This window comes from Diaphorina citri, unplaced genomic scaffold (assembly GCF_000475195.1).
Source record: "Diaphorina citri unplaced genomic scaffold, Diaci psyllid genome assembly version 1.1 scaffold375, whole genome shotgun sequence".
Taxonomy (NCBI): Eukaryota; Metazoa; Arthropoda; class Insecta; order Hemiptera; family Psyllidae; genus Diaphorina; species Diaphorina citri.
Window position 1 is genome coordinate 171634 of NW_007377810.1, and position 24242 is coordinate 195875.

Consider the following 24242-nt stretch of genomic DNA (forward strand, 5'->3'; position numbering starts at 1 on the left):
TGACAGGTAGACGCGCCAGAACAACAAAGGAGCTCTTTGAAATCCCTGCTAAAAAGACGAGATGCCATCAAGTCTGACCTCAACAAAAGGTTGTCTCTCACATCAATATCTTTCCGTATTACTTCGGAATTATTCTCTTTGTTTCTTTGTTGAGGTACTTCCCATATTTCCATTTGTACTTGTAGGTTCTTCCATTAACAAGTCATCATTTCAAGTACTGTTCTACTGTTACATAAGTCTTTTCAACCACTGTTAGTGCAGAATTGTAGATGTCACCTAAGTCTTCTAATATACAATACTGTAGGTACCGTCTGTCGCGAACAGCGCGAGTTTTAGATACAAGTTAGGTATTAGGTGTTTTAGCAAGTGTTTTATAATTAGAAATAGTTAATTAAGAATAATTTAATTAGACAGCTGATGTTTATGTTGCCAACGAGCAAAGGAGTAGATTTTCCATCAGCAGATTTTGTTTTGTAAACTAATAGTGAGTTAGCAGAAAGTCCTGGTAGTAGACGGACGTAAATTAGTAGCTTTTCCCAAAAAGATATTAGAAGTTTTTCATTTAGAAGATTTGTAAGAAAGTAAATAGTCCAGTAATTAGAAATTTGTTAGCAGTCACAAGTTTATGAAAGAAGTTTAATCAAATAAAGTGTTCACAAATTGATAGTTCAATTGAAGAAAAAAAACCACTGTGTCTTCGTTTCATTTTTATGTTGTGTCAAATCTTAAAACGCTTCCACTGTCAATCATCATCATTCACATTAAAGGAGTACCCATAGAAATAGATAGAGAATTATACCTATTAGAATCCTCATTTGGTTTTATTTTGAACGGTAAATACCGAGGAAATACAGATAGTAGTGATGATAGTCACGTGAGCAATTTTATCGCTTATCATTTGTTTACTAGAACTGAAATGCCATTACAAGATATACATGACATTAAACAGTTTTGGTCACTAGAAACCCTGGGCATTAAAGATAATTATAGTATTTCAAGCGATGATTTGGCCTTAGAATCGTTTGAAAAGACGTTGAATTATGACAAGGAAAACAAGATGTACTTTGTTAGTTTTCCATGGGTTAACGATAGTCGAGATCTACCTTCTAATTATGGTATAGCTATAGGGTGCCTCAAATCATTAGCAAAACGGCACAAAGGTGACGGCATTTTGAAAACATGTGAGGATACGTTCAATGATCAAATGAAGAGAGGAGTATTAGAGGAGGTAGAACCAGGTGATAAAGTACCTTGTCATTATTTACCGTACCATGCCGTAGTGAGGCAGGAAAGTGAGACCACTAAGGTACGTTTTGTTATGAACGCCTCATGCAAAAGTGGTAAAAATAGTCATAGCTTAAACGATATGTTATATCGGGGACCTGTCCTTCTAGAAAACTTGGGATCTCTGTTATTGAGATTTAGAATGCACAAATATGGTGTTATAGCAGACATAGAGAAAGCTTTTCTTTGCATTGGTCTCAACGAAGAGGACAGGGACTTTACTAGGATCGTCTGGGTGAAAGATATAAACAAAGATGTTACTGACGATAATATTAAAATCCTACGTCATGCGCGTATCCCATTCGGTGTTAGCTCATCACCATTCTTATTAGGCGCGGTAATATCTACTCACCTAACTAAGTACACAGGTGATATCCCGGCCAAACTCAATAGTGACATTTATGTAGATAATCTGGTCACTGGTGTAGGTAGTGAAGAAGAGTTAGAGAAATTAGTTGTCACTTCCAGAGAGATCTTCAGCCAAGCAGGGTTGAATCTTAGATCTTGGTGTACTAGTGTAAAACATTCTAGCTTCTATGAGGGATTAGATCCCAAGATAACTAGTTCTAAAGAAGTACAGAATGTCCTAGGTGTTAGTTGGGATACTAGTAGTGATACATTGACCATGAAACTTAGTTTTCACTATGACAATCAACAAGTGAACAAGAGGTTATTACTGAGTGCATATAGCTCATTCTATGATATATTGGGACTTTGGTCTCCCATTCTGATAGCACTCAAAATATTGATACAAAAAGCGTGGACGGAAAATAAATCTTGGGACGAACAATTATCAGTAGAGGACTCAGATCAGTTTATTAGAATCGTGAGTGACGTAGAGAAAGCTGCCAAGTTTCCGATCCCACGTAATATAAACTTACATATGACTAATGTACGTTATGAACTTCATGCGTTCTCAGATGCGTGTATTTCAAGTTATTCTGCCGCCGTCTATTTAAAATGCATCCAAAGTGGCGGATCACAGGTGAATCTTTTATTTGCCAAAGTTAGAGTAGCCCCCAAGGAAAAACCTACTTTACCAAGGCTTGAACTATTAGGAGCTTTGTTGGCTTATAGATGTTTGAAATACGTAGATAGTTCACTACACACAACAATAGAGGAGGCAGAAATAGCTACGTCAGAATGTACTGACAAGATAAAACTAGAAGAGTTACAACTGAAGAAATTAGAATTAGAGGTACAAAATCCACAGTTAAAGTACCCTCCTTCCTCTTCTACATATCCAAATCTAGCAAGTTTTCTTCCCAAAATAGAATTGATTAAATTTGATGGTTCGAAACCAGAGCGTTATAGTGAGTTCTGGGAATGTTTCGCAAGCATTATAGATAGCAGGTCCGCCGTCCTCTTGGTTATTATGGCGAGGAAGATATGATTATTACACCCAATCACTTCCTCGGTATCAAAAGGGACACGCTTACGTCACAAGACGGTGACTATACCAATGACAAAGCCCAAAGTCTGACCTTTCGTAAAGTGGCCGACCTCTGGAAAAAGGGAAATTCATACTTAGAGCTTTTCTGGAGGCATTGGTCAAAGCAGTATATTTGTTCTCTGCGAGAGAGAAAGAAGGTTATGTTTTCACAAGGTAAAGTGAACAGTTTAGATCCTAAAGTAGGAGAAGTTGTTCTAATTCGAGAAGGTAAATTAACTCGGTCAAAATGGCCTTATGGAGTCATCAGAAAGTTATACTATAATAGACAAAAGAATGTAGGTACTGTTGACATCCAGATCTCAAATGGTAATATTATTACTCGTCCAGTTGGTTCCCTTTACCCTCTCGAATTTGATTGAAATATGAAATAATAATTTTTTTTATTTATAATTTTCCATTTAATTATTGTCCCTTTTCATTATTTATGATTCAATAATATTTTCTTAAATTAAATTTTGAGGAAATGATCACAGTTTTTTGTTTTATATTCGTTTGAAATGTTTTTTTTATTTTTTTTAAAAAAATTTTTTTTTTTTTTTTTTTTTTTTTTAAGAACAATTTCAAACCATACTGTATTTAGTGTGTATCCGAACTTTTTGGTTAGGATGTCTTGTAGGCAATTGTAATGGGTTTGCTTGATGTTCGTGACAGAACAAATCTGGGAAATATCAAGTCAGTTGATGAGTTCATTAAGGTGACCGTAACTGTCCATGTACTGTAATTAATGTACCAGATGTTATCTCAAGACATTGGCAATTTATGTTCTCAGGCCAATCTTCGTGGAAATTTACAATTTTGTTGAAATTTTGGCAAAATTGTTCCGAGTGTAGAACATTACAGTCCATAATGGTCTGGGACATCACCTAACCATTTCAGAGCACCCCCAGATAGACTGACAGGTAGACGCGCCAGAGCAACTAAAGAGCTCTTTGAAATCCCTGCTAAAAAGACGAGATGCCATCAAGTCTGACCTCAACAAAAGGTTGTCTCTCACATCAATATCTTTCCGTATTACTTCGGAATTATTCTCTTTGTTTCTTTGTTGAGGTACTTCCCATATTTCCATTTGTACTTGTAGGTTCTTCCATTAACAAGTCATCATTTCAAGTACTGTTCTACTGTTACATAAGTCTTTTCAACCACTGTTAGTGCAGAATTGTAGATGTCACCTAAGTCTTCTAATATACAATACTGTAGGTACCGTCTGTCGCGAACAGCGCGAGTTTTAGATACAAGTTAGGTATTAGGTGTTTTAGCAAGTGTTTTATAATTAGAAATAGTTAATTAAGAATAATTTAATTAGACAGCTGATGTTTATGTTGCCAACGAGCAAAGGAGTAGATTTTCCATCAGCAGATTTTGTTTTGTAAACTAATAGTGAGTTAGCAGAAAGTCCTGGTAGTAGACGGACGTAAATTAGTAGCTTTTCCCAAAAAGATATTAGAAGTTTTTCATTTAGAAGATTTGTAAGAAAGTAAATAGTCCAGTAATTAGAAATTTGTTAGCAGTCACAAGTTTATGAAAGAAGTTTAATCAAATAAAGTGTTCACAAATTGATAGTTCAATTGAAGAAAAAAAACCACTGTGTCTTCGTTTCATTTTTATGTTGTGTCAAATCTTAAAACGCTTCCACTGTCAATCATCATCATTCACGACACCGTCTTGTATGTACAGACAATACAAGTGCCAAAGACATCTCACGTAAACCACTCGATTTGATGTGTTTATTGAAATTCGTGTTCCATTTCTTGTCCCCTGTCGCTGAGATATGCTCTTTTAGCCCTTCAAACTCTTACATATTTCTGTCAATAATCGCTGGACGGTGGCATTTCAATGGGAACACAATAGAGGGACATCAATTTTGTCAATAAGTTGGTTACTTGACCATTTGGTGACCATCTGACCAATGGCCATGTTCTGTCATCATGAGCAACCAATAAGCAACCGTCATGTAACAACCAACATAAGCAACCACTGTCATTCCAGATTTTCTTTCTTATAACTTATAACTCTAGCATTCTGGCTTCTTCTCCTTCTTATTTTGACCTCAAATAACTTAGGTACCTTTGATGAGGTGTTGAGTGCTGTCCTAAAATTTCAAAGGTTGTTTCAGGGTCTGACTTATCACAAAGGGATGTTTGAAGGCTTCCATAGAAATCAGCGGAAATTGCACTTGTTCTATTGTTCATCGTATTTGTATAGAATTTCCCACAAGATGGGAGTTGCCTTACACCTCAGTCACATTAGGCTTTCTGCGTACTGGGAATAATGTGTAAAGCTTAGATTCCACGGCTCAGATAATCTGAGGTTATCTACTAGATCAGTGCTTCTCAAAGATACCACGAAAAGATTGAAGGCTTGAGAAGTGTGCGGTGGGGCAACAACTTTGAGAAGCACTGTACTATATTATGTTGGATGAGTTCTTCTTTGGGATTTAGGGACCGAATATTCGAGCATCACTCAAGCAAGCTGTGTCTACTGTCAGCAAGTTGGGTTCCGCAAGAGACTTCCCCGCGACTTTCTGTGAGAGGTAATCCTGCAATCGCAAATCGACTCATCCCAAGTTCATTGACACAATTCGACACGGACTTTTCAACGCAGCCCAAATACCACAGTCTGGTTAAGGCTAATCCCCCGAATGACAAAGTGACATTGATGATGGTGACATAAGTTTGCACATTTCATTGTCTCTTCGTGACATGGTTGATTTGTCTGACACTGATGTTGATGGGCTGCATTTGGCACTTCTCAGTTTACCTGTAACGTTCATCAAGCTAATCTTGTCTTCTCAGAAAACTGTGAGAATAAATCCCGCTGAGCATAGGTCGCTACGACTTTTCTTACGACCGGAATGGTATAGGTACGTGTGAAGCTAAAGTAGGTATGTATTACCTATGTACTAGGTAAAATTTCTGTACTGTGAATACGAGGAAAACTGTGCGAGCTTTTGCACTATCTATGATCGATTGACATCGTCTGAATGAAAATTGTCCTTACTATGAAATTTTTTTCCAAAAACCTTTCATCTGGCCTTCGGTCAACTTTGACCTAGTAGCACCTTTACTTTAGCGTTACGACTTGTGTTCAGATGGCCTTATATAGACAATTCAGTGAACTAGTGTAGACGGTTCAGACACATTTACAATATAGGTAGTTATGACCCGTGATCGGTCGGTCTAAAGCTGTGTCCACTCATAGTCGATCCCGTCGATCGACGCAGTCGACTCTGTCTGGACACACCTTAAGATTGACAGCGTCGCTACGAGCAACATCAAGATCTTCGAGATTAGGGATCAGAGTGTTCCATTTGGGGGGGATTTATTGGCACTTTCGGCTACCGTAATGTGTCTGACACGTTCATTGATGCAATTCTGCTTCCGACAAATTCATCAGAGTGAGATATTGAGATTGAAACAGACTGCCTTGATGTCTTGTCTGACATAATCCTAACGTCTAGACAGTTCAGACGCGTGTTATGAATTTGACAGTTTGATTTCGCGTAGAGTGCAAAAAATTAGACTTATGAGTACCTATAGTTTTTACTTTCCCTATTTTAGTTCTAGTTGCGCGAACTGGGAACCCCTGAACCCGGATTTTGTAAGCTCCAAAAACTCAGAAAGCTTTTTTTTGTCTTACCCTTAAGCGTCATACCCTCAAGCGCTTTAACAATGCTTAAGGGCATGTCATTCTCGCTTTTAAGACAAATTTAATCCCAGATTGTTTCGAATTTTCCTGGATTAGAGGCATAATCTACAGAAATGTCTCTTGGTAGCACGGTCAAACTGTCTCGACATGGCGGGGCAGAGGGTTACGGCGCGCGGTGCTCCTTAATTTAGCGAAAGCTTCATTTGGAATCATTGTTGTTTGGAAAGTTGGAAACTACAAACCATATGACATATGTCAGTAGACATATATGTCTGTTATCTGATGGTCGCAGGGATTTGCCAATTTTGAAGAAATACAGATCACGCTCCAGAGCAGCGTCAGAATTAACAGATTATGTTGTGCACTCTTCAAATCTCTATTTTTCTTCTTCTTCTTCTTCTTCTTCTTCTTTTTCTTCTTCTTTATTTCTTGCAGATATCTCTTCAAGTCTCTATAGTCATATCTCTGCAGATACATATGCAGAATAGCTTTATCATATCTAAGCTGTCTGATCACATCATATTCAACGACAGATTTGTCTGGAAAACGAGGCCTTTCGTTACCAAAAGGACCTGGTGATTGGCCGGGACTGAGTTCAAACTCGATTTGACTCTTACACCCATATTTATGAACAAAATGCTGGCTCTTAAGTTCGTGCTAAGCATAGTCTCAAGGCATTTGATTGGTCAATTTTGACTTGAGACTGATCTAAGAACGATCATTCTTGTTCATAAATACGAGTATGAGATTCTTACAACAGTGAGATTCTTACAACAGTGAGATTCTTACAACAGTGAAATTCTTACAACAGTGAGAGGATATTGTTCGTTCTCGGAACGGCTGGCTTTCTCCTATCCTGTCTTCCTTCTCTCTTCGATTTCGGGACGATAAAACCTTCTTTAGCAGTGTCAAACTTCTTAAAAAAAAAGAAGAAAAAAAAACTGATTGTGGCGGCTATTACAATCAATGCCTTGCCTTTGAATATTTTCATCTGGTAACCAATAAAAAAATCCGTTTGCAGCTCTCAGCTCGACGCATGTGTTCTCTATGAAAGGGCATCCCGAGGGTTTGGTCTCAAGTACCCGTCACCACAACCTATTGACTCATCCGTCAATAGTTTTGTTATGTCGATGACAATCTGACATTGGGCCCCAAAAACCACAGAAGATTAGACTTATGAGTACCTATAGTTTTTACTTTCCCTATTTTAGTTCTAGTTGCGCGAACTGGGAACCCCTGAACCCGGATTTTGTAAGCTCCAAAAACTCAGAAAGCTTTTTTTTGTCTTACCCTTAAGCGTCATACCCTCAAGCGCTTTAACAATGCTTAAGGGCATGTCATTCTCGCTTTTAAGACAAATTTAATCCCAGATTGTTTCGAATTTTCCTGGATTAGAGGCATAATCTACAGAAATGTCTCTTGGTAGCACGGTCAAACTGTCTCGACATGGCGGGGCAGAGGGTTACGGCGCGCGGTGCTCCTTAATTTAGCGAAAGCTTCATTTGGAATCATTGTTGTTTGGAAAGTTGGAAACTACAAACCATATGACATATGTCAGTAGACATATATGTCTGTTATCTGATGGTCGCAGGGATTTGCCAATTTTGAAGAAATACAGATCACGCTCCAGAGCAGCGTCAGAATTAACAGATTATGTTGTGCACTCTTCAAATCTCTATTTTTCTTCTTCTTCTTCTTCTTCTTCTTCTTTTTCTTCTTCTTTATTTCTTGCAGATATCTCTTCAAGTCTCTATAGTCATATCTCTGCAGATACATATGCAGAATAGCTTTATCATATCTAAGCTGTCTGATCACATCATATTCAACGACAGATTTGTCTGGAAAACGAGGCCTTTCGTTACCAAAAGGACCTGGTGATTGGCCGGGACTGAGTTCAAACTCGATTTGACTCTTACACCCATATTTATGAACAAAATGCTGGCTCTTAAGTTCGTGCTAAGCATAGTCTCAAGGCATTTGATTGGTCAATTTTGACTTGAGACTGATCTAAGAACGATCATTCTTGTTCATAAATACAAGTGTTAGATTTAGCAATCTGTTAGGCTGAATATTTCGAAATCAACCAATCAGATAATCCAAGAGCCAAGAGTCAAACACAAAGTTTGAAACTCTGATTGTGGCGTCTGCCTTGTAAGCTATAGGCCGCGGGTTCGATTCCCACCTTCTGAAAGGATATTGTTCGTTCTCGGAACGGCTGGCTTTCTCCTATCCTGTCTTCCTTCTCTCTTCGATTTCGGGACGATAAAACCTTCTTTAGCAGTGTCAAACTTCTTAAAAAAAAAGAAGAAAAAAAAACTGATTGTGGCGGCTATTACAATCAATGCCTTGCCTTTGAATATTTTCATCTGGTAACCAATAAAAAAATCCGTTTGCAGCTCTCAGCTCGACGCATGTGTTCTCTATGAAAGGGCATCCCGAGGGTTTGGTCTCAAGTACCCGTCACCACAACCTATTGACTCATCCGTCAATAGTTTTGTTATGTCGATGACAATCTGACATTGGGCCCCAAAAACCACAGAAGATATAACAAAGATGACATCCGTGGTCAGGGCCCGTCATAGGGGGGTCATTCGGCCCCGGACCTGAGCTTCTAAAGGTGGCCTGGAACCAGGCGTTTTTTTCCAGACAAAAGGAAAATGACATAGGAATAGGTAGGTCCAAATCCTCATTTGCGTAGTCCGCGGTGAGGGGCTTTCACAGGGGAGGTCATCTAGCCTCGGGCCGGAGCTTCTAAAGGGCGCTAGGAACCAAAGGAAAATGAAATACGACTATTAGGGTAAGTGTACCATTTATTCGCCCACCCAAAAAACGTACCATTTATTGGCCCACCTGCCCACATTTATTTTTCTAATTTTTGTTTTTATGACTACAATTTTTGAATAGCACTGGTTCAATAGCAGTCTTAAAGCCCTTTCTTTTGATGAAATTGGATCTTGAAAAAGTTTGTCCAGTTCAGACTTATGTGGCGTATGGTACAGGTGGGCCAATAAATGGTACGTTTTTTAGGTGGGCGAATAAATGGTACACTTACCCTATGTTGGTCCTAATCTTTGTTTACGTAGGTACCCCAAATAGGAGACATCCTTTAGTCTAGCTGCGGTAAATTTTTACGTGTTCCAGTTCTTCTCGGGCAGGATATCGGAGAAATGGAGCGACACACGCTGCTCCAAGATCTTCTAAGTACGACATGTCAAGTATCTTCATTCTAATTTGGCTAGAACAACCTCCTATTTTCGTTTGTAAATTGTTTTGTGAGTAGGGGCCCCATTTTCTGACTTACCCCCGGGACCCCGGCTGTAAAAGCCCCTGTCCGCGGTACAATAGAAGTGTTGTGAAGATTTATCCATAAGATGTCAACACTGTGGTTGTCTAATTCAAACGTCTTGAATCTTTCATGTCTTTCAATAAGTTATTATTTAACTTGATACCTAACTTGATTATTTATTATTTAACTTGAACGGGTTGGTTCTTATTGAACGATTTAGTTCTTATTGATGATGGGTGATGTTTGATATTTATCTTCATCTTTTGAAATGTTTTCTTCTTGTTCTTTGCGTTGTCGTCGTTTTCTTCTTCTGCTTCGTCTTCTTCTTCTTCTCCTCCTCCTTCTTCTTCTACTTTTTCTTCTTCCTCTTCTTCTTCTTTTTTATCTTCTTCATCGCATATTTATTTGAATTTGTCGTTTTTGTCTTGGACGAGCATTACATATTTTCCATTTCTTCTTGAATATAAACTTGCGTCCAATATTTCAGTATCTCATTTTTATCCAAGTTGACGTAGTATTATGAGGAGAGGTTCTTAGTTGTGGTAAGTAGTTCAGGGCCTGTTTACTGACCACTGTCCATGTTTATTTTATAATTTGAATATGTTCAGTTTGTTAAGGGTATCCATTGAGATTGACGTATTTGTATGTCTGTCTGTTTGTTTGTTTTGGAGCCGTCTTCAAGTCTCCATTGATCAGATGTAAGTGCATTCAGAACAAATCAGTTACCTTCATTATTGTTCGTCTAATAGAATTTAAATCTACTAAACGAATTTAATGGAGCCGTCTTCAAGTCTCTATTGATCAGATGTAAGTGCATTCAGAACAAATCAGTTACCTTCATTATTGTTCGTCTAATAGAATTTAAATCTACTAAACGAATTTAAAGGCACATTTCAGTAATCCTCAACACACATCTACCGATATACCTTCGACTTATAAGGAAAGAAATTGTCAAATTAGGGCCAACTTTTTGGCTCCAACTCCGTTTCTCATCACCACCTGACTCCAATGATTCAACTAATCCAATGATCCAGCAAAATCAGATGATTTGATGATTATATTTTCATCTGGCGCTGGCTTGGATCTCGATTCTCCATCCAAGAATCTATTTTTCACATGTTGATGGATCAATCAGATTTCGTGTTTGATTGAAAAGGACATGAAGCTTGTTTGTGTTCGTCTCCAGGTATCTTGTTATTTCAGACTTTTCCAATTAGTGCATGTGCGACCACAAGATTGTGATGGGTCTGTGAGATTATTATAGGACTATAACTTGTTCATCTAAAGTTGGCTCTTCTGTGGTACTGTGGTCATGGATAAAATGTGTATGCTTAATGTCTATACGCCTTCGAAATCGAATTTTAAACGACAACAAATAAATAGGTAATAGCCTATTACAAAAACGGAAATTCGGGACAAAACGCGCCAAAATGAAAAACTGAACGGGACGCCGGGACACCCCCTGAAGTGAGTGGCTTGCCCTACTTGTGCAGGATCCACAAGGCAGGTATATATAGGTATTACTTCGCACTTCTATCTCGCACCCAAGCAAGTGCACCATTCTATTTCGCATCCAAGCAAGTGCACCATTCTATTTCGCATTCGCACCCAAGCAAGTTCACCCAAATCCAATCTGTCAGAGTCTGCAAGATTTGAGATATGATGGAATTTGTTTTTCTTCGTCCTATCCGATCAAGTCTCCTAATGAGATATCAATTGATAATCTACATAATCGCAATGGTCGTTGCAATATTATTGATCTGTCCAATATGTTTTTCTTTATCAGATTGCCATGGCTACTGGCCGGACTCCAACTCCTAGCAGATTTTGTGTTAATTTATGTCCGTCTAATCTTTCCACATGTTGCGAGCAGTTTTTTCTCTTTACTCTTTCTGCATAACTTTGTTATGTTCATTATATGTTTAACATGGATACTGTGTAATGGTTGTGATACTGTGTAATGGTTGTGATACTGTGTAATGGTTGGGATACTGTGTAATGGTTGCGATACTGTGTAATGATTGCGTTGATTTTGCGGATCATATCAGATGGCTGCGGCTAAATGGTTTGGTCACATCATGTTATATATTATGTGACCAAACGCATTTGGGTTTTTTTACTTTTTTGTTATTTTCTTGAATATGGTATTTAGTGACCGAAATTTCACGAATTTCATGGGTTTACCACCCAAGCCTCGGATTGGACTTTTTGTGTGAGATGGTTACCCATCCGGACACTAACCATGTTCAACGTTGCTCAACTTCAGTGGTCCATCGCGAACTGGTGTTTTCAATGTGCTATCGCCACGACGCGAAGTGTCTTGGTTTGTGACTTGGTCTGATGATATTATGATGATGTGACTTGTGACCAAGCGCATTCGAATTTCTGCTTTGACGATAAATTTGATGTGGTCAAAGACATTGTTTATTTTGTTGAAATTCATTTCATATTTTGTTTATTTTCATATGAAATGGTGATGGTTTTCTAACGTGGGAAAGGAATGTGTCGGTCACAGAAGACACGGAATATTGGGATTAGCATAAAATTGATTACACGAATCAAAACGATTTCCACAAGTTTCACTACTTCAATTTGAATTGTGTAACAAAACTGTTAAGCCATGAATCAAAACGATTTCCACAAGTTTCACTACTTCAATTTGAATTGTTTAACAAAACTGTTAAGCCAACAGGCTGTTACACTGAGAAGAAACCTAGGGTGCCCGAAGCCCAATCGAGTAACCATGTTCCGGAACTCAAATATTGAACTCTATATCGGGAAGCTCAGGGGAAGGAACTCAATGATAGAGTTCTTCCACTCCAAGTTTCAAAAAAGAAGGTTGGTGAAACCCATAGTCGAACTCATTTCCTGAGTTGTTCACCGAAAGGAATTCAGTTCTTTTTTATAACTAACTAACTCACTCACTCACTCACTCAGTCTTTAGTTCTTTACGTCATAATATCTCCCCATTTCTAGTGCGAGATTAGCTCGACTCAAACCAGGACGTTCCACTCAGGAGCCAACTCAACTCCTAATCGAGTAAGGAGACGTGACTCATTCATCAAAAGGTAGCGAAACTGTTAGTGCTCCCTAGACTAAGGACCAAAAGGTCAACGTACTAGAAGTTAGAGATAACACCAGGTTATCTCCGTGTATGACTGCAATGGCATCTACAGATAGAGAGGTGGAGAATCTGGCCTCGTACATACGTACTTATAATAATAATAGACTCTTGAGTGGAAGGCAACCACTAGGCGAGGTTAACGCCTTAGGCATTCTCTACCACCTAACCCTTAGAGCTCCATTATTATGTGGTCAAATTCTCAAATAAATGAGGATAAAATTCCATACCTCGGCTAGAATCAAACCCACGCCCTCCTGATTACCAGGCGAGCGTCTTGACCACTACGCTACCAAGAAAGGAGATTATAGATTTCCTAACAACACGTTAGGCCTTTTATACGTAAGGCCAGGCCAACCTGAAATGTTGTTACGGTTCTACCAAAAAGTTAAGGTGCAGACACCCAGGTTCAAGAGGAATTCAGGGAGTAGGGATGGAGAAGAGAGGAGGCGTTGAACAGAGGACTGTGGAGGGGGGGGGGGGGCCTACCTCAAATCGCTTTTCGGAGGTTTCATGTCTCACATGAATCCTACCGTATTTGAAAAAAATGTTTTGTTTACGTCTGACTGTAACAACAACGCTTGAGTTTCATGTGGGACATGAATCCTACCGTAAGAGCGATTCTGGTGAAATTGATTCTGTACGCAAAAGGTTAAAATTCTAGTGATTCAGTTAACTGTAAAAACGAAAAGCTCGATCTGGCCCAAGATGTAATGAGGGAAATTTCCTTCAATATGTATGTTGAACGTTTTTGCCAAATTTCACCAAAATGGGAGAGGTCGTTAGAGAGTTATGGTGAAACAAACAATGAAGAAGAACAGTGGCGTAGCGTCCATGTAGGGCGTGTATGGCGGCCATACACTCAAAATTTACTCAAATACCCTTAAATATTGACTTTAAATACAGGTGACTGCCTACTGTTTTGTATAAATAAGATAGCAAAGCTCCGTATAACTACATCTAGCTAACTATCCATAGAGGGTGTTCCACCTAAAAGTGCCCCATGGGAAATTAACCCGTAAAATCGGTTTTTTTACGCCATAAAAGTCCCCCGTACATTTTTCGGGTCTACTAAGCATTCTCTCTTGTGGAACTTTTGACGAGGAATCGATTGGTGCAACTTTCAAGATTGTTTTTTTTGTTTTTTTTTTTTTTTTTTTTGAGGTTTGATAGAGGGAACTGTAACTGCTATGGTCTTATCGTCCCGAATTCGAAGAGAGAAGGAAGAACAGGAAAGGAGAAAGCCAGCCGTTCCGAGAACGAACATTATCCCATCAGGATAAAATCCGCCCCGGGCGGGAATCGAACCCGCGGCCTAGCGCTTACAAGGCAGACGCACTACCAACTAAGCTAACTAGGTTGACTCAAGATTGTTCAACTTACAGTTAAGGAGTTACAGGTTCGAGACACTTTTGATTTAAACACCCTGTATACATGTGTAGCTATCTTACATCTGGATAAGGATAATCACGAACTGCAGTCTAAAGTTACGGGAGGTAATTTGTCAATGGAAGTCCTACTCAGAAGTACTTGGATGTGAATAAGCAATGGAATAACAGAACTAAACAGGTATTTGCATTTACCTACCTACCTAGATTCTCCATTTTTTTCAAGATTTTCCTTACAGGTCAAAATAATTGAAATAAATGGCGATTGTACTAAATTTTCAATGAAAAACGTCTTGGTATCTCGATTGGCTTTAATTTATTTCAAATATTCCCGCCTTTTTTTCACAATAAGAACGTGTCGAGACTTTTTTTTTCGATGTGAAATTTTCGAAAATTTATAAAAATTATGTACTTATGTAAAATATATATAATTATTTTTTTTTTAAAATCACTAGTTGTTATGATTTTGCGTGGGAAGGGCGGGTAATAGCACATTTTAGACAATTATTACTTTAATTTATGGTGAATTTTTGACTCAGTTTTAATTTTTTTTTTTTTTTACAATAAAATTGTTAAGAATATTAATAAGTATCTACCAAAATATTTATATCTTTATGTTGAATACCTATTTACCTAAAATTGTGATTGTTAAATTATTATTATTATTATTATAATGGAAGAAAAAAAAACCGCACCGGTGGAAAGAAAGAATGAAAGAAAGAGAGAGAGAGAGAGAGAGAGAGAGAGAGAGAGAGAGAGAGAGAGAGAGAGAGAGAGAGAGAGACAGAGCAGAGAGGATGGAAAGAAGATGAAAAAGGAAGAAGCCCTTTTAGTTGGTTGTAAACTGTCAAGACTGTTCTTCTTTTGAAGGAATCGTCACAGGTAGTTTAGATCTGTAAGGTACGTGACCCAAAGTTCGCCATGGTCCACAAGTTCGCACCTATACATAAATCATAATACAAATGAGTTTAGATAACGAACCGAGGCGTGGATAGTGTGAACTCGGCCTCAACACTAGCGCTACCTATCGAGCATATCCTTAGCGCGGATATTCAAAAAACAAAAATGTGCGATCGTTGCTTTTGGGGCAATTGGTCCTTTTCTGTAGCTTATGCTGTCCAGGTTGTTGACAATGGTTGACCCTACTTACTTTCCTACCCCCTCTGTTGTATAATTATAATGGACAATTGACATGTTGCAAACAATAAAAGTAGATACGAGTACACTTGAACGCTTTATACAGAAGGGTCTTTCTGCCGCGCGCCCCGCCCTTTTGATAAAAAGGCTTTTCTAATGCGAATTGTGTGGGAATAAGCTCCAGAAAGGAATCATATTGATATCTTCAATTATGCCAAAGATAGCGAGAGTTTTTGTGAAATCTCTCCCAATATTTTCACCTCTGTGGCCGAGTGGTCAACAGCACTGATCGCAACCTTGAAGGTGCCGAGTTTGGAATCCGGATAGGGGCGGAAACTTTCCTAACGAAGCTTTTTTTGTTTTTTTTTTTTTTTTTTTTTTTTTTTTTTTTTTTTTTTTTTTTTAAGAGGTTTGACAGAGGGAACTTTAACTGCTATGGTCTTATCGTCCCGAAATCGAGGAGAGAAGGAAGACAGGATAGGAGAAAGCCAGCCGTTTCCGAGAACGAACATTATCCCATCAGGATAAAATCCGCCCCGGGCGGGAATCGAACCCGCGGCCTAGCGCTTACAAGGCAGACGCACTACCAACTAAGCTAACTAGGCTGGCTTCCCTACATCTTCTAAAGCTCGTTTCTTCTCTTTTGGCGTTCTAGCACGTGTTCTAAAACCATAGGGAAAAGAGGGGAAACGAGTTTCAGAAAAGGGGGAAATTCCGAAAGGAAAATACAACAAACTTTCTTTTACTCAAAACTCGATTTTGTTCTCTGACCCTTTTTAAACAAAACGCTCCAATTGTACCTATTAGTTTGAACATTAACATACATTGTTGACACGAGTGCAGAAAATTGGGGCTCGTTAACTGAATTTACTGTAAGCAGAAGAAGAAGAAGAAGAAGAAGAAGAAGAAGAAGAAGAAAAGGAGGGAAAAAAACTAGTTAAAAATAACAATGTGCTCTGCTTGAAGAGTGCAAATGTAATTTACTAGCAATTCTTGTCTGCTTAAAATGCGTAAACATACTGGGATTAATAATTCAGCCTTTCTCAACTTTTTTTTTGTCGCGGCCCACATTTGTGAATGTTCTAAATTTCACGGGGCCCGGGGCCCGGAGGTAAAAAAAAAAAAAAAAAAAAAAAAAAAAGGGGAAGGGCCCCTTTTGAAGGGCGAAAAAAAAAAATTAAAAAAAAAAAAAAAAAAAAAAATCGGTAAGGGCCCTCTTTGAAGGCTGAAAAACTCAAGTTAAGCTCCGTCGAGTATGGTTTGTAACTGGATTGGTGAATAATGTGTGGTAATATTCTATACTGTTTACTGTCGTTTAATATTAGGTAGATCCCATTGCATATTTTATTTTACGGGCATGCAAGTATTGTCTTATTACTTTCCTTATCCTATAGGAAGAAAAGTAATGTAATCGTTTTGTGTTGCAGCAGCAAGGTTGAGATAGGTGCTGCGGTTGGCGGTATTTTTACCGCTTTTGGGCAGATTTCGACCGTTTTTTGGCGGTTTTCGTGTGATGTTCACACCAGATTTTTTTTACGGGCATGCAAGTATTTAGTAGTAGTTCCCATGAGCTAGTGTCTTAGCTCAAGCTCCCCAAGGGCCAAGGGGGGCACTGAAAAGCTTGACGGACCGTAAGTTGGGAACGGCTGGGTCAATATTCTTTCATCTGTTTGTTTTTCGCGAATATTTTACATTTTAGACACTGATAGGTAGATTTGTTAACTTGTACCTAATTTGTCGTCGTTTCTTAATCTTAATTCTTCTTCATCTTCCTCTTCTTCTTCTTCTTCTTCTTCTTCTTCTTCTTCTTCTTCTTCTGCTTCATCTGTCTCTTCTTCTTCTTCTTCTTCTTCTGCTTCATCTTTCTCTTCTTCTTCTGCTTCATCTTTCTCGTCTTCTTCTTCTGCTTCATCTTTCTCTTCTTCTTCTGCTTCATCTTTCTCTTCTTCTTCTGCTTCATCTTTCTTTTCTTCTTCTGCTTCATCTTTCTCTTCTTCTTCTTCTGCTTCATCTTTCTCTTCTTCTTCTTTTTCTGCTTCATCTTTCTCTTCTTCTTCTTCTGCTGCTGCTTTTTTCTTCTTCTCTTCGCTATTTAACCTTTTGCGGACAGATTCATGTGTCACATGAAATCATGGTTCCGCCATTATGGTAGGAGAAATATAACTTAAATCTGGCGATACGGTAGGATTCATGTCCAGCATGAAGCTACAGATTTACTCGCTACGGTCGGCTTGATTTTTACAGATAGGAGGCGTTACGGTAGGACGTGCCTAGGAACTTGTGTATCTTTTGCTCCTTTCAAATGCAGACTGAAAAGCCGGTGTTTGTTTATTATGATTCCAAAGCATTCGGAATTATAGTCCGAAGATTTCCGAAGAAGACAAAAAAAAAACAGATGTTTCTATCTCAACTAGGAACCACAGAAGATATAACAAAGATGACATCCGTGGTCAGGGCCTGTCATAGGGGGGTCATTCGGCCCCGGGCCTGAGCTTCTAAAGGTGGCCTGGAACCAGCCGTTTTTTTCCCCAGACAAAAGGAAAATGACATAGGAATAGGTAGGTCAAAATCTTCATTTGCGTAGTCCGCGGTGAGGGCCTTTCACAGGGGAGGTCATCTAGCCTCGGGTCGGAGCTTCTAATAGGGCGCTAGGAACCAAAGGAAAATGAAATACGACTATTAGGTATGTTGGTCCTAATCTTTGTTTACGTAGGTACCCCAAACAGGAGACATCCTTTAGACTAGCTGCGGTAAATTTTTACGTGTTTCAGTTCTTCTCGGGCGCGATATCGGAGAAATGGAGCGACACACGCTGCTCCAAGATCTTCTAAGTACATGTCAAGTATCTTCATTGTAATTTGGCTAGAACAACCTCCTATTTTCGTTTGTAAATTGTTTTGAGCCAGCCTAGTTAGCTTAGTTGGTAGCGCGTCTGCCTTGTAAGCGCTAGGCCGCGGGTTCGATTCCCGTCCGGGGCGGATTTTATCCTGGATGGGATAATGTTCGTTCTCGGAACGGCTGGCTTTCTCCTATCCTGTCTTCCTTCTCTCTTCGATTTAATAGAAGTGTTGTGAAGATTTATCCATAAGATGTCAACATTGTGGTTGTCTAATTCAAACGTCTTGAATCTTTCATGTCTTTCAATCAGTTATTATTTAACTTGATACCTAACTTGATTATTTATTATTTAACTTGAACGGGTTGGTTCTTATTGAACGATTTAGTTCTTATTGATGATGGGTGATGTTTGATATTTATCTTCATCTTTTGAAATGTTTTCTTCTTGTTCTTTGCGTTGTCGTCGTTTTCTTCTGCTTCTTCTTCTTCTCCTCCTCCTCCTCCTTCTTCTACTTTTTCTTCTTCCTCTTCGCTTCTTCTTCTTCTCCTCCTCCTCCTCCTTCTTCTACTTTTTCTTCTTCCTCTTCTTCTTTTTTATCTTCTTCATCGCATATTTATTTGAATTTGTCGTATTTGTCTTGGACGAGCATTACATATTTTCCATTTCTTCTTGAATATAAACTTGCGTCCAATATTTCAGTATCTCATTTTTATCCAAGTACGAGTGGGGCCAGTCAGTGTGTACGAGGCTAGAATCTCCACCTCTGCATCTGTAGATGCCATTGCAATCATACTTGCAGATAACCTGGTGTTATCTCTAACTTCTAGTACGTTGACCTTTTGGTCCTTAGTCTAGGGAGCAGTAACAGTTTTGCTACCTTTTGATGAATGAGTCACGTCTCCTTACTCGATTAGGAGTTGGCTCCTGAATGGAACGTCCTCGTTTGAGTCGAGTTAATCTCTAGTCAGTTTATCTAGAGTATAGAGATACCTATGTAAAGAGTAAGTGAGTTGTAAAAAGAACTACTCTTTTCAGTGGACAACAAATCACCAACCTTCTTTGTAGCCCCTAACAGCTTGTACCTTAACAGCCTGTTAACTTAACAGTCCTGTTAAGCCTATACAAATAAAATGCAACTTAACAGCCTGTTAGCTTAACAGTTATGTTAAACAAATCAAAAGTGGAAAATTTTGGAAACTGTTTTGATGCATGATGCATGTATTGTAATCAATTTCTTGCTAATCCCATGTTTCCACGTCTTTGGTGACCGCCGCATTCTTTTCCCACGTTCCAACACCATCGCCATTCCATATGAAAATAAACAAAATATGAAATGGATTTCAATAAATAAACAATGTCTTTGACCACATCAAATTTTTTCATCAAAGCAGAAATTCGAATGAGCATGAAGTCAAACCCTCGAATGCGCTTAGTCACATTTCAAAACAAGTCACACCATAAGGTACCTACGTCAAGCCGGACAATAGCACGTTGAATACCTACACGAGTTCTCGATGAATCACTGAAGTTGAGAAACGCTGCAAGGGTGATTGCTTTGGACTGATATTTGGTTTTAGCTACAAAAATTTTACGAGTGGATGCCCTTCGCACCTTTGCTAGTTCCTTATCAAGGGAAATTTCAGGCTGGTATCCTGGTATCCTCCCTGTTTAAAGTCTCCCAGCCAGACTAAGCTGGTCTACTTTCTACCTTTTTTGAATAAATGAACTAGATAAATATCTACCTAGCTTCTCCATTTTTTGCATGATTTTCCTTACAGGTCAAATAAATAAAATTGGAATAAATGGCGATTGTACTAAATAAGTAAATTTTCAATGAAAACGTCTTTAGTATCTATTTGCTTTAATTTATTTCGAAATTTCCCGCCTTTTTTTCACTCCGAAATAAGAACGTGTCGAGACTTTTTTTTCGATGTTTTCAAATTTTCGAAAATTTATAATCTTCATATAAGATTTTTTACTTTTTTTTTTTTACCTAGTTAAATCAGTTTATACCGTTCAGAGCTGTTAGCTATTTCAGGTTGCACTCAGCCTCGTGTTGCACTCAGCCTGAGGATGTTTAAACAAGCTGGTCCAATCTCTCGAGAAATGGCAAGATCGGTGCTCCCAGAGTTGACAAAAAAAAAATAAAAATAAATAAAAAAAAAATCTGATTTTACTGCAGGACCAAAGTCACAAGTCACCTGGGCCGATCCCATTATCCTGTTAATGGGCCCCTAAATCCCCATGGGGCCGTGGTCTTTGGGTGACACCATGTGACTAAATGGGTGACTTTATGGGTGACATTGCGTAAGATTGACAAAATAAAAGACATACCGTATAGGATAGAGGTATTAGGTGGATATTATACAAGAAATAAAAATAAAAAAATATTTAGTACCACATAAGGTGAGAAGTGAGAGAACCATTTACCGAGTTTAAATTTATTATTTGTCTATCTGAGCGCACGGCAGTGCGCCAGGCCAAGTTCCAGTAAGCACGCCTGTGTATCTTTACACGAACCGATTCGGCAGGTTTTTCTCAATTAACAATAAACATGTGAGTTTTTTATGGACATTTCAGAAAAGTCATTTCCCGCACCCATTTTTTACTTCTTACCTCTACATAAAACTGACTTACAATGCTACTAAATATGTCTTCAAATCGCTCCTGTGTTGATTTTCCTTTCTTCTCTCTGACCAGAAGGTAAATCTGGTCTAGTTGATAGCATGATCTGTAATACATAGTATGGAGTATAAATGATTGTAGTGCATAAAATTTTTTGGTGTGAACATCACACGACTTTCTATTACATTTGCGGAATACGTACTTGAAAAAAAAAGTCCCGAGCCGCATACGGCGAGCGGCCAATTTTTTATGGAAAAATTTCCATCTCAATACTCCTCATGTAATGTTAATGTAACAAGGAAAATCATTTAAATTTTAAAGTGTCTGAAGATTTAACCTTAAAAAAAAGTTCCGAACTGGCAATTTGGTGGAAATTTAACACGTGATATAGCAAAGCTATAGAAAGTAGAAATTTGCTTTGAGGTTTATGAAAAGTACTTTTTTGGGGGTTACATATTAAAACTTTTTCGGAGGTTAGTCACTAGAGCTGAAAGCCGCCAAAAAGCAGTCAATATGCGCCAACTCACGCCACTCTTCTGTGAAGCAAGCCTTACCGTAGGAGTTTTTCCACCAAAACCTTCCCCATGAACCCTGTTGCTCCTGTGACAAAAATTTGTTTGTTCCTGTAGAATGCTTGTATTGGTGACTCTCTCATGTTGAACGACAATAGGTAGCGTCGTAGACTATAATCTTAGTAAGTCAGCTCCTGTACAGGTACCCTTTTACTTTGCCTAAAAATAAAATAAATACGAAAAAGATACTACTCAGTCCCAGATAACAATAAAAAATAATATCAGAGTTACCTATGCATATTCTATTTCCCTAAAAAGTGCTCACCCAACCCACTTGACAAAAATCCGTTAAATTGTAAATTCTATTTCTCATAAATCATAATACTTCTATAATATACATAATACTGCTAACGTTATGCATACTATTTCGGTCTAATACTTCTATACGTTATGGATAACGTGTAGAATAACCATGATGTTTGCCAACCTCCGGAACGGAGACGGCACCTCAAGAAGAAGGGAGGAAGACCTCTAACAGAAAAGTTTTGATCTAGTTTTGTAAAAAAATAATTTCGCCTGTGGGTAGACACGAGTGTACCTAGACTTCCCCCACTCCTAATAAAATTTTAAAATGGGTATGCATAAATTCTCACTTTTTCCCTCTCCGGAGTTTTCGGAGGGTAAAAAAACTGGAAAAATGGGTCATCATCCCCCATCCCCTGCTGAAAAGAATCTGAAATTTTTTTCAGAAAAGGCGAAAATGGCAATTTGTCTGAATGCATAGTGAATTTTATGTTTGTTACTTTGTTTCAGGATTTTTTTTTTTTTTTTTTTTTTTTTTTTTTTTTTTTGCTCTCTTATTAGCACGCGTATCAGAGTTTCAGTCAGCCATCACGTTGATTACCTGGGACTTCTTACATGGCAAGCAAGCGCGTTACCACCTGGGCTAAGTCCCTACCAAACAGAAGATCACCAAACTTCAATACTCACAAAAAAAAAAAAAAAAAAAAAAAAAAAAAAAAAAAGAACCATTTCAAAACTTTTTTTTATAAAAAAGAGAAGAATTACTAGTATAGCGAAGCTACTTTCATTACTAGTATAGCGAAGCTACTTTCATTACTAGTATAGCGAAGCTACTTTCATTACTAGTATAGCGAAGCTACTTTCATTACTAGTATAGCGAAGCTACTTTCATTACTAGTATAGCTAGTATGTAGTAATAGGAAGTAAAAATCAAATCTCAAATTGTTTGTGGTAAAGCAGAGGTTTTTCACAACTTTCGTGGATATCACAACATTACTAAGTGCCTTCACAACATTCCTTTGAAATCAATTTCCATAATCTTTTTACACTGGTAATGCCGCCACTGGTCGCTACTCGATTAAAGTAGCTACTCAATTGTCCTTACGAGGCTGAGTGCACGCCGAACTCCAAGCACAGAGCCGAAAAAAACCTCGGCCCCGCCGGGAATCGAACCGGGGCCTCCTGCGTGCAAGCCTAGTGTGATAACTCCTCGTCACAAATGTCGTTCCCCGCTATATACACTAGGATAAATTTTATGACTTGGTTTCGAACCACCAACTTCCAGATTCAAAGTATTACCTGAGTAACTTGTGAGGTCCTATTCATCCTGAGCTCACTCCATTGGTATCCTGCATGAATATGATGGAACGGGGGCATCCCCCTCAACTCCCAATCCTCACTCAGCGGGGTCGTAGAGTTTACCTCTAAAAGTAGATAGAAGTGTTATTATTTCTTTTGTTTTTGTTAAATGTTCCTTTGTTCTGTATTCTATGTTTATCCTTTGAAAAAAATAAAACGTCCATACGATAAAGAAGAAGAAGAAGAAGAAGAAGAAGAAGAAGAAGAAGAAGAAGAAGAAGAAGAAGAAGAAGAAGAAGAAGAAATCCTTGTTTATTGCCTTTACCCCAGTTGCCATCAGCAACAGAACAGCTGTTAATTAACCATCTTAGCGATATTTTTGTTCTCCAGGAGTAATTATTGTACCCTCAGTGTTTTCTATTTTCATTATGAGATGCCAAATTATTATTCTGTGTTTCAGCGCTCGGTGTTCCCGCGTCGAGTGTTTGTAACACTATTGTGTTTTGTCAATCTATCCTATCCTTACCTTAACCCTTAACCTTTACCTTAAACCTTTACAGAAGCCACCTTTACCTTAACCCTTTACAGAAGTCACCTTTACTTCAACCCTTTACAGAAGTCACCTTTACCTTAACCCTTCTGTAAATCTGTAGTCTGTAGTAGACAGTGGTGTAGTATCCTTTATGGATATTAGGGAACCGCTTTCCTTTCTGCCGTTTTCTCGCCATTTATTACATGAAAAAAATTGGATTTAATTTTCAATGATTTTTTGCATCAATCAAGTAAGCAATTCTCGATTATTATTTTTTTAACCTATATTTTCGGAAATATGAATTTAAAAAAAAGTACCTTTCAGACAATAGTTCCCCCTATTGCAGACTGATATCTGGAGACAACTCACCTCTGGACCTCACAGACTTGAGAAGGTACACTGTGTACTACGGTGGATTTCATGACAGTCACAAGGTCGTACTGTGGCTGTGGGACATTCTTAACAAAGACTTCAATGAAGAAGAGAGGAAGCTGTTTCTTAAGGTAATGTACCCTAACACCCGGTTACAAATACAAATATTAAATTCTGGGAGCCCAGCCTAGTTAGCTTAGTTGGTAGTGCGTCTGCCAACAAAGACTTCAATGAAGAAGAGAGGAAGCTGTTTCTGAAGGTAATGTACCCTAACACCCGGTTACAAATACAAATATTAAATTCTGGGAGCCCAGCCTAGTTAGCTTAGTTGGTAGTGCGTCTGCCTTGTAAGCGCTAGGCCGTGGGTCCGATTCCCGCCCGGGGCGGATTTTATCCTGATGGGATAATGTTCGTTCTCGGAACGGCTGGCTTTCTTCTATCCTGTC

General features: G+C 38.5%; 2 protein-coding genes across 2 annotated transcripts; one reads left to right on the forward strand and one right to left on the reverse strand.

The window, feature by feature from the left end:
• Nucleotides 1–916: 916 nt before the first annotated feature.
• Nucleotides 917–12740, forward strand: LOC103508175. The gene is made up of 2 exons (XM_017443636.1): nt 917–2482; nt 12645–12740. Exons 1-2 carry the CDS (start codon nt 917–919, stop codon nt 12738–12740), a joined length of 1662 nt encoding a protein of 553 aa, XP_017299125.1.
• Nucleotides 12741–18848: 6108 nt separating this feature from the next.
• LOC108252265 (fatty acyl-CoA reductase 1-like) lies at nt 18849–21615 on the reverse strand. The gene is made up of 3 exons (XM_017443637.2): nt 21333–21615; nt 20770–20884; nt 18849–19004 (listed from the first exon to the last, which is right to left on the reverse strand). The coding sequence occupies exons 1-3, from the start codon at nt 21431–21433 to the stop codon at nt 18849–18851; spliced, it is 372 nt and encodes a 123-aa protein (XP_017299126.1). The 5' UTR covers nt 21434–21615.
• Between the last annotated feature and the right edge of the window lie 2627 nt (nt 21616–24242).

What these genes read in the sequence shown, in the direction of transcription:
- LOC103508175 (XM_017443636.1), top strand. Translation starts at nt 917, where the DNA reads ATGCCATTACAAGATATACATGACATTAAACAGTTTTGGTCACTAGAA. An exon ending in TGAAGAAATTAGAATTAGAG is followed by an intron (nt 2,483 to 12,644) that starts GTACAAAATCCA and finishes CCCCATTTCTAG; the next exon opens with TGCGAGATTAGCTCGACTCA.
- LOC108252265 (XM_017443637.2), bottom strand. Translation starts at nt 21,433, where the DNA reads ATGAGAGAGTCACCAATACAAGCATTCTACAGGAACAAACAAATTTTT. An exon ending in TTGGTGGAAAAACTCCTACG is followed by an intron (nt 20,885 to 21,332) that starts GTAAGGCTTGCT and finishes TATGTATTACAG; the next exon opens with ATCATGCTATCAACTAGACC. An exon ending in TAAGTCAGTTTTATGTAGAG is followed by an intron (nt 19,005 to 20,769) that starts GTAAGAAGTAAA and finishes ACTGCTCCCTAG; the next exon opens with ACTAAGGACCAAAAGGTCAA.